General features: G+C 38.9%; 1 protein-coding gene across 1 annotated transcript; it reads left to right on the top strand.

Moving 5' to 3' along the window:
* The first annotated feature begins 784 nt into the window (after positions 1-784).
* On the top strand, positions 785-3,402 carry LOC119916781 (C-C motif chemokine 5-like). Its single transcript, XM_038736748.1, has 4 exons — positions 785-929; positions 2,806-2,935; positions 3,014-3,072; positions 3,167-3,402. The coding sequence occupies exons 1-4, from the start codon at positions 851-853 to the stop codon at positions 3,190-3,192; spliced, it is 294 nt and encodes a 97-aa protein (XP_038592676.1). The 5' UTR covers positions 785-850; the 3' UTR covers positions 3,193-3,402.
* Positions 3,403-10,889: the final 7,487 nt, after the last annotated feature.

The raw sequence follows: 10,889 nt of genomic DNA, 5'->3' as shown, positions 1-10,889 counted from the left end.
AAATAAAATGAGATGTGCTGCAACGGCACTTATTGTATTTGAATGGTGAGTGTTTCTTTGTAGTTTTTATGACGGCCTAACATAGACCAGGATTATTTATTTCATGGCTTCGTCATCCAGAACTTTGCAATTTAGGGTACTGGTTGCTTAAATGCACTTAATTAGTAGTAAAGCACACAACCATGATTTATGTTCATTCAGATGAGGAGCATAAGCATTTAGGCCTTATTACTGATCAAATTAAGGTGCTGCTTCTATTTACTCCATGCACATTTTACTTAAGTGTATTTTAAAGTATTTAAACACTTGTATATACCACTGTACTGCAGAATGTGAGTCATCATAACCTGAGATGGTTAGGAGGATGTATGAGACAATAGTCAAATTATTTTCATTCAAACCTCCATGAAGCAGTGGATAATTATAGTTCTCTTGTTTTCTGTAATAATTGGGAAAAAAAAACCTCATCTGCAGTATAAATATCACTCATGACAGTGTGAAACAGGTAGCATTGCCCACCATGCTGCATATTTTTCACACTTTGTGTCTGCCTGTGTGCAGTGTGAGCAAACAGGTTTCAGGTTATTTCTCAGAAAGAGATGTTGGTGGTTTAAAGTTGCACAGTGGGCTAAAAGTTTTTCTGGTGAGGGGCGGAGGTGTGAAAGTACCAGGACCACACTACTCGTATATGCATGTACACTGGAAAGCACGTCATTAGTACTGCCCTCAACTAAACACGCCCCCACCCCCGAAATGATCTTGCATATGGCAATAAATATCTGAACGTCCATCAGCTTGTGTATTTGCAGCCTGATCAGTCAACCTGTCCACCAGCCAGCCATTGGTCAAAATGTCCTCCAAGATCCTGGTCATCACTCTCCTCCTGCTCTCAGTGAGTCTGTGCTTCCAGCCCTCTGAAGGCAGCAACAGTAAGTATTAAATTATCTTGCTACAGAAAACAGATATTAAACTGTAACTGTTATTTCCCATCAGCAGATCATCCTACACCCTGCTGTTTGTGAAGAAGTTGTCCTTTAAGCTGCTGCTGCATTATTGTCTTCCTTCTCCATTTTGCACGGCCTGTTTGGAGCGACTCTGTTTGTCTTTCATCTCAGTCTCGTTTCATCTGCATGGCTTCTGTGCGGGTTATGGTTAAGATATTATTAGTGTGCCATACAGCAATGGACCAACAACAACCAACATACACAAACTATGATGCAATACAACACAAAATCCACAGAGGCTCCACATATTATCTAACAATCACACCCAGAGGTCAGTAATGTTTTGTTTCAGCAATGCAATACTGGTAGGCACAAATGATCTGCGGCCCGGTTGGTTCAGAGACGGCACCCTATACCGTCTGCCTGATGGTAACAGCTCGTACACGCCAAATATCGCCTGCCCTTTTCTCACCAGGGACTCACAGGTCATCGTCGTGCAGTTTTGCTGCTGTCCAGCACTCTTACTGGACATCTTGACTATCTTATGCAGTTTTATTATTCACTGACAATGTAAAATACCAGGCGATGGAACAAAAAGTTAATACGCTCTCCACAAGGAGCGACAGAAGAGGACCAATATATCTCTGTCAACACCAAACTGTCTCAGTTTACCCATAAAATATAGAAGCTGCAGACATTTCTTATAAATAACGTCTGTGTTAGAATTCCAGGACAGGTTAGCATCTATTATTATTTCTACGTATTGTAATCACTGACCATTTTAACAGCCATTTGTTTGTGGGTGTTATTAACATTCCTAAAATCTAAAAATATTTATTTAGTTTACTTGATGTTCAGCTGAAGAACACCTGCACCAAACTGATTACCCACATCCGGTGGCTGGTTTCATCGTCACCTTGAATCAAACCAGCGATTGAAAAGTACCCGCTCAGATGTGTTGCTTCTACATTTGTTTACATAGAGGGGAAATAAGACTGGAGAAATAGTGCTCCCTTGTGGAGACCCTGTTTGTTTTATTATTATAGTTAAGAATCATTTGTGTAATAATGTCCTGTGTACTTCTTGCAGTCTACATGATAATAATAATAATTCCTGCAAAAAGCAAGAAAAATCAACTCAAACGTTACAATTCAAAATCAAATTACTTGCCTGCTCAACTCAAACATTTACTTATTTGAAAATGTCACAGACTAGTACTTCAGTAACTTCAGCATGTATTTTATTTAGTTCATTAATCTCTGGATCAAAAACCTTACCTTCATCCTGTTATCTGCAAATATCCACACATACAAACAAACTAGATTTTATTTTGTGACTTTAATCTCATTTTCATCTCCCACCTTCCAAACTGTCACACATCACACGACTATGATTTTCTTGCTGATGCTCACTCTCAAATAGAATTTATTTTTCGGTGAGATTGTTGTTATTTTAGCTTAAACAATCATACTATTTTAGATAACAAAGCTTAGAAATGACATCTGATGGTAAATCTTCCATCAGTTGACTTATGTTCCCTTTAGAAGAAGAGTAGAAGCTGCAAATGCTCATTTATTTTCCAAGAAAATGTACAATTGAAGGCATCAGTCCCAGGTTATTAATTACCTTGTAAACCAGCACAAAATGCATCAAAAAGGATTTAATGGTTAAAATAATGTTTTGTTTCACAGTGAAAAATGCTGCACACATTTTCTCAATGGAGATTTGAACGAGCAACAGCAAAGCTTATTGTTTATGCTTATTCTCTTTATCGCCTGTCAATCTTCCTCCAAATTCATTTGCTTAATTTGCTTTGGCCAAATACATACATATCAATCTCTAACCTCTCTGGCCTTCTCAGGGCGCTTCCCTAACCCAAGATTGTCACATCCATGCTGCACTAAGGTCTCCACTGCTGATGTCAGCAAAATCGTGGTTGGGAACAAATACCAAAAACAATCTGCCAAGAACTCCTGTGTGGAGGCTATAATGTAAGTTTAGACATGTTGTCCAACACTTTAAATATACACACATAGACACTCTGTGATGGCTTTTTTCCTCCCCTCCAGTCTCAACACACAAGAGGGACAGGTCTGTGTTGATCCAAAGGCTCACTGGGTCAAGAATTGTAAGTTGTGCCAACACTCACACACATAAACATACAACAGTTTAAGCACATAAACCCTGATGTTTGTTTTGTTCTGTCTCTCTCTGCTTTCTAGTCATTTCCAGTATGGAGCAGCAGTAAAGCATCGCCCGCCTGGCCGAGAAAATCTGCTTTCCTGCTGCTGTTTGAAATCCCCCACTATGCACGCAGAGCAACACGTATTCACACTGATATAGCTTACTATAATAATCCACCTGAATGCACATACCTCCATGCCTCTGCAACTGAGCTCAAACATATGTCTCTGCAGAAACTGTATGATGAAGCAATAAATACATTTTGTGTCCCTGAGTACATGTTTTTGTTTGATTTCTCGAAGTTAATAAGTACTTTGCTGATCACTGTCTTCTTAAAAAGGTCGTTTCCTTATTTCTTACACCAAAGCTAACCCTTGAAATCAAGTCAAGTCAAACCAGTTTTGCAGCAGTGAAAAAAAAAACAGTAAGAACACACAGATACCACTACTACAAACATCAAAGGAGAAGTAAAAACACAGGAGACATAAGTACTCTATGTTTCAGTACCACTGAGATGAGGCAATGTTTACCAGCGTGGGTGATCTAGCCGATATCACCTTTTACTACTGGGGTTTAAAAAAGTTCAATGCAGAGTCAGAGTCCATTTGAAATTTTACGCTTACTGTGATAAATTATTGTTTTTTCTTTAAAGTAAAAATCTTTTTTAGAGGAAGAATAATATGTCATGAGATCCTGGGAAAGTGCACGCCATACCATATTGGTATTACTTTTAATACATTCAAAAAAAATTGGGTTTGTGAAAACGGCAATATTCTGACTTGTGGGCATACTGACAATACACCGTTACACGCTGCAACAACAAGCATGGCTGAAAGTGAAAGTAACACTGCCAACGTCTGCACAGTGGAAGAGGGGGCAAATTCAGTAGTGTCAAAGTGGTTTGGTTACAAAAGATCAGATAAACAACAAACCACAGTGATATGTAACAAGTGCAAAAAGACTGAAACAGCAAAATGGGCAATGCCACAAGAAGCAGAAGCACCTGGTTGAGTACGTGGAGCCAAAGTCACGCGAGGAGAGCTCAACAGCTATTGTTCTACATCCAAATATTTTTCAGAATTTTCTCACATCGTCAAGAATATCATTGTCTCAGAAATACCCTGAACAGCATCCAGTGGGCCAACGCACAGTGTGCAGGCTGTAATGTGAGTTAACAGGGTGCTCGCACAATTTTAAAGTCAAATTCAATGCTTTTTAAGACTGTTTAAGACCTCAACAAAACATAATTTAAGACCCAAAAAAGTGTTGAAACAATATCTTTGACCGATAGAGACAATTCCTATAACAGGTAAATTACTATGCATATTCCGAATAGCGGCAAACTTGCTGCAATATGTCATCATTTGATATGAATGAATGGTGCCTGCTCAGTGTGTCACCTCAGCACTCAAAGCTGAGAAGTTGCGAAGGAGTCAGGACTTTCAGGTGTGCTACGTACTAACAACGCAGACATAAGCACAGCCTCACACGTAACCTCTGAAACATGTCTACCTCCAACCGCCTTTCATTAAACTTGCATCTCCCCATCTTGCAGCCACAAAAGACGAAAACAAAATATGATGCATTCAGACTTCAACCTCGGCAGCTAATGTAAGCATAACACAAAACTTATATTAATGGTGGGGTCTCACATTGTCTAATAGTAAGTTAAGCAAACAAATACACCCTAATTAGATGTTTTACAATAGGCCACTGTGTGTGATAAATTTTCCCACCAGCAATAAACGCACCATTAGCAAATTTAATACCTACAGCATTGAGGGAAATGTAAGACAATTTATGACCTTAATGTCCTTGAATTTAAGACCTCTTAAGACTTTTTAAGGAGCAGCGGGAACCCTGGTTGAGACATGTTCACACATACACACAACACCTTTATATGTCTATGAAGATTCTCAGTCATCCAGGTCATAGTTATCCAACGAAGGTTAAAATGAAGGGCAACTGGACTTGGTTGAAGCTACTGGAAGACGTTTCGTCCCTTATCCAAAGGACTTCTTCAGTTCTGACTGACTGGCAGGGAAACTCAGCTATTTAACCTCAGTGGGGTCGTTATCCTGGGTCATCGATACCGCTGGTTCGTTAGTGTTCCTTCTGAAAGATCATTATCTTAGTCTTGGCTGTGTTTACTGTCAGGGCCCAGGTCTGACAGAATCTCTGCAGGATGTTAAGGTGCTCTCTCTCTCTCACCCCCAACCGGTTGAGTTTTCTGCCTCTTAAAGGAAATTTTTCTGTGTTACAGCCCATGTTGGCCCCCCCAAAACCGCCAAAGTCCTTCCTGGGGGGCTAATAATTTTCTCAACTGTACATTTGTGTTACTGGGCAGTTCCTTTGACCTCATGATTCTCATTTGCTCTGACATGCACTGTGAGCTGTAAGGTCTTATATAGACAGGTGTGTGGCTTTCCTGATCAAGTCCAATCAGTATAATCAAACACAGCTGGACTCAAATGAAGGCGTAGAACCATCTCAAGGATGATCAGAAGAAATAGACAGCACCTGAGTTAAATATGAGTGTCACGGCAAAGGGTCTGAATACTTATGATCATGTGATATTTCAGTTTTTCTTTTTTAATAAATTTGCAAAAATTTCTACATTTCTGTTTTTTTCTGACAAGATGGGGTGCTGAGTGTACATTACTGAGAAATAAAATGAACTTTTTTGATTTTTGGAAAATGGCTGCAATGAAACAAAGAGTGAAAAATTTAAAGGGGTCTGAATATTTTCCGTACCCACTGTATATCTTTAGATAATGCGTCATGGAGGTGCTTAGGCCCCAGAGCAATAACCTCAGTTTTATCTGAGTTTAACATGAGAAAATTACAGGTCATCCAGGTTTTAACAGCCTGAAGGCACATTTGAAGTTTAGCTAACTGATGAGTTTCATCTGGCTTGATCGATAGATATAACTGAGTATCATCTGCATAACAATGAAAGCTTATGGAATATTTCCTGATAATATTGCCTAAAGGAAGCATATATAAAGTGAAGAGGATTGGTCCGAGGACAGATCCTTGAGGAACTCCATGACTAACTTTGGCATGCATGGAGGACTCATCGTTAACATGTACAAACTGAAATCGATCTGATAAATAGGACTTAAACCAGCTTAGAGTGGTTCCTTTAATGCCAATGAAATATTCCAGTCTCTGCAATAGGATCTGATGGTCAATGGTATCAAATGCAGCACTAAGATCTAATAAAACCAGTACAGAGACAAGTCCTTTGTCTGATGCAATAAGGAGGTCGTTAGTAATTTTCACCAGTGCTGTCTCTGTGCTATGATGAGCTCTAAATCCTGACTGAAAATCCTCAAATAAACAATTGCTCTGTAGAAAGTCACACAGCTGTTTGGCGACTGCTTTCTCAAGGATGTTAGAGAGAAATGGAAGGTTAGATATAGGTCTATAGTTGGCTAAAACATCCGGATCAAGTTTGGGCTTTTTCAGAAGAGGTTTAATTACAGCTACTTTAAAGTACTGTGGTACATAGCCTGTTGATAAAGATTGATTGATCATATCTAGTATAGAAGTGCTGACTAGGGTAAAACTTCTTTAAGCAGCCTAGTTGGGATGGGGTCTAAGAGGCAGGTTGATGGTTTAGATGAAGAAATTATTGAAGTTAGTTGGTAAAGATTGAGGGAAGCAAAACAGTCTAAACCTGGTTTGACAGCTGTTTCTAAGGTTCCTGAGTTTGGAGATAAGTTGGTGCCAGTTGAGGGCAGGTCTTGGTGAATTTTGTTTCTAATAGTTGTAATTTTATCATTAAAGAATTTCATGAAGTCGTAACTACTGAGAGCTATGGGAATACATGTCTCAATAGAGCTGTGACTCTCAGCCTGGCTACAGTGCTGAAAAAAAACCTAGGGTTGTTCCTATTTTCCTCTATTAATGACGAGTAGTAAGCTGCTCTGGCATTACGGAGGGCCTTCCTAAACGTTTTAAGACTATCAGGCCAAATTAAACGAGAATTTTCCAGTTTGGTGGAACGCCAATTCCTCTCAAGCGATATTGCTTTAATTAGCAAATATTTTTTATTTGTTTCAGTATTATACCTTTGTTTTATTACTTTCTTTTTTAGAGGGGCTACAGAGTCGAGTGTCATTTGCAGCGAGCCTGCAGCACTATCAACAAGATGATCGATTTGGGAGGGACTGAAATTAGCATAGGAGTCCTCTGTTACTTTGTGACTTGATAATGAATTTAAAGCTGATGGCATCCTCAAATTTTATCCCAATGGCGTGTAGTTCAGCAATACAAACTCAAAAGTTATCAAACAGTGGTCAGATAAAGAGGGATTCTGTGGGAACACTATTAAATGTTCAATTTCAATACCATATACCAAAACAAGGTCGAGGGTGTGGCTAAAACAGTGAGTCGGTTCATGAACACTCAGAAAGAAGAGAATGGAATCTAACAGAGAGATAAACATGCAAAACAGGATGTTGTAATCTGCCTAATCTCTCATCCAAGGCAGCTGTATTTTGGTTTTACACAAGCACAGCGCAAGTTAAGATAAGAGCTTATTGTTACAAACAAGCTAAAGTGAAAGCTGTCTGTCTTTAGTAACTGTTCAGCTTAGTTTGCCACGTACATTAAAATATGACACATTATAAACTCAGCTGGTGGCTGAGATAGACTACTTTCTACGAGCAGCAGCAGAGGGAGGAGGAGGACAGGAGGGAAAGAGCTGTTCATTCTTTCTAAACTTCACTCAGTATGTTGATGTCAGGAATAGGATTTATTTTACTGACATGTTAGAATTGTTTCCAGTGAGCTATTAGTGACGTTGCTGTTGTAAATCCTGTTGCTGCTTTAAAAACAACATTTAGTTAATAAAAAAGTTTATTAAAATGCAATTATTTAGTAATAAATAGGACTGATAAGAGCATTGATAAAGAACTGAACCAATAAGGATTACCAATACAAGTGTGTCAATAAGTGAATGTGGAGAAGTTTGTTGTTATAGTGGGATACAAAATACAAACTGTGAGACTGTCTAGTACACTAGAGCTTCTACTGTTCATTAAGCCTTACAAAGAAGAGTTGCATCAAAGAATGTCCTGTAACTTGACCTGAAGTTAACAGGAAGGGTTTTTTTTGTATAAAGTAATTTAATAAATCTATAACTAAAGTTACTGAAAAGATCCTATTACTGAAACAAATAACTGTAAGTAACTAAAACATTACATTATATACTAAACAAGACATTTTGAAAGCTTGAACATTTGCCTTTGTCTCTTTTGTCCCAGATTGAATGTGCCCCTCTCACAAAACAACTGGCCCCAGCCTGGCCCCCTTAACAAAATTGGTCTAGAACCGCCGCTGATTATGGAACATTTTCCTAAAATTCTTCCCAATGTTTGCAGCATTGATACAATTTGATATAATCAAACACTCACCAATGCTATTTAGTAGCTTTTGGTATATTTTGGAATATAGAATAAATTTTTAGGCTTGCTTTATATTAAATATAGAGCTACTGAAAAGACTACTTTTACTCACCATGCCAAAGACAAAGGAAATCAGTCTTGATCTCAGAAAGAAGATAGTGGAGGCTCATGATAAGCAAGGTTATAATAGTTTTGGATTTTTCATTAGTTTTTATTTTTATTTCGTTTTGAAATTTTGTTTTTAATTTCAGTTTAGTTTTAATTACTTTTTAACATGAATTTGCGAATTTGGTTTAGTTTTTATTAGTTTTAGTGTTAGTCTTTGTCCCTGCAGGATACCAAGCTCAGTTCAGTTTAGTTTATTCACAAAAATTAAAATACAAGATCAGATTTGTGAAAAGGGGCACCTTTTTAAGCTTGTAGGGGCTCAAACACTAAGCATATATCTATATAGATCTATATAGATATATATGTTTGAAGTACTAACCCATTGTCTAAATAAATACTACAAATATATGAAGCACATCCTACATCTACAGTATAATTTATAACCTACATACAGAAAACCCCAAGAGCTAAACTACCCTAATCCTACCCAGTGGTCCCAAGAAATAATTCATTACATCATCATTCTTGGTTAAATAGATGAAATACAATTAATGGAGGTGATGGACAGCTAAGAAATAGGAAGAAGTGTAGGCCCCCCTTGAAGCCACAAAGAACAGGTCCCTAGCACCCTGAAGGCAAGTCTAACTGGAAAAGAGTTATGCTATATTAAAATGTAAACCTGTATTAATCAAAAAATAGATTCTATGTTAAAAGCACAAAGAGACAGGTTGGCTGAGATATCAATGAGCCCATAAACACACACTAGCAGTAAATATAATGACCAGCACATTAACCCAGCACAAGGGGAGCACACAATCAATGTAGGCTGTTCATCACACATGCAGAATGAGCTCTAAGCCAGACCATCAGAAAGAAAAACCACCAAGACAGTGACTCACTACCTGCACACTAAACTAAACTCAGCTCTGTACAGTTGTTGCATTCATATTATCTTGTACACGTCTCTACATAAGATAATAGAAAACATGTTCAAATCCCACCAACTACCAGCTGATCCCTACCTGGGTCTCCCCCAACTACCAGCTGATCCCTACCTGGGTCTCCCCGACTAAATTAGCATCCCCATAACGTTACATGGGTCTCTACTCATAACATCGGTCGCCAGCTGCTACGCTGCGGCCAGACGCCGCCCTGACCCCGGGCTCTCTTGATGGATAAAGCAATCGTGGCAGGACAGCCACACGACACGCTGCGTGCCAGCCCTTCAAGCGGAGGACAAAAGCATAACACACCAACAGGTGCCTATCGGAGTTTACCATTGGCTAATCACCGCTCGCACCTCTAAACTGCCGGTCCGGCAAGACAAACTGCCTGCAACGTCAGTTCCCCCAGCTTCATGTCCACTCGAAGTGTAGGCTTCGGTCCTCTGAAATAAATAAACGAAAACTAAGGACTTTTACTCTTTCATTTTAGTTACTTTTAGTTAGTTTTGCAAACCTACAACATATTTTTTAGTTAGTTATTGTTTCTTTTGTAAAGCTTTGTTTTAATTTTTATTTCAGTTAACGACAATGTTTTTTCTCATCTAGTTTTCGTTATTTCGTTCGTCTTCGTTTACGATAATAACCTTGATGCGTTTCACAGTGTCTAGCGCCGCTGTACGTTGCATCATTGCCAATCACTGGCCTCTTCTGGAGTTGATGTTTAAAGGAACACAGTTGTGTGGGCTCTTTATCGTGGTGAGCTTCAGGGAATCGAAATGAGCCAAGGAACTGTTGGATCGAAATCGGTCCAACAGTTCCTGAAGGATACCTAAACCAAGGTCCTGGTGTGGCCCGCGCAGAGCCCAGACCTCAATTCTATTGAGAATCTGTGGCAGGTGCTCAAAGTGAATGTCCGTGCTCTGAAACCACGCAATTTGGACCAGCTGGAACAATTGCAATGGAAGAATGGGCCACAATCCCTCAGGAGAGGTTATTGTCAGTTGTGGCTCAGAAAGGTACACTATACTTAGGCCTGGGGGCTAATCATTTTGGACGTCTCATTTTTGCCCTTTCTTGTTTCAACTCAACGCTTCAATAACATATCCTAATCAAACTTAGTGGACATGTAGTCTTTGTTATTTTAGAAACAAATACACTAAACACTTTCGTCATTTCCATGGAGAAATCAAGATTTTTGTATAATTTCATAAGGGGGGCTAATAATTTTGGCCTCAACTGTGTACGCAATGTGCATTCAATAATGAATCACCCTGAAGTCACATGCATTCTTTCTT

The sequence above is a fragment of the Micropterus salmoides genome, unplaced genomic scaffold (assembly GCF_014851395.1).
Source record: "Micropterus salmoides isolate LMB-PRFRI ecotype aquatic unplaced genomic scaffold, ASM1485139v1 Ms_hic_scaffold_2177, whole genome shotgun sequence".
Lineage (NCBI taxonomy): Eukaryota > Metazoa > Chordata > Actinopteri > Centrarchiformes > Centrarchidae > Micropterus > Micropterus salmoides.
Note: the sequence above shows the minus strand (reverse complement) of the source record. Positions and strands in the feature narration are given on the sequence as shown.

What these genes read in the sequence shown, in the direction of transcription:
- LOC119916781 (XM_038736748.1), top strand. Translation starts at nt 851, where the DNA reads ATGTCCTCCAAGATCCTGGTCATCACTCTCCTCCTGCTCTCAGTGAGT. An exon ending in GCCCTCTGAAGGCAGCAACA is followed by an intron (nt 930 to 2,805) that starts GTAAGTATTAAA and finishes TGGCCTTCTCAG; the next exon opens with GGCGCTTCCCTAACCCAAGA. An exon ending in GGCTCACTGGGTCAAGAATT is followed by an intron (nt 3,073 to 3,166) that starts GTAAGTTGTGCC and finishes TCTGCTTTCTAG; the next exon opens with TCATTTCCAGTATGGAGCAG.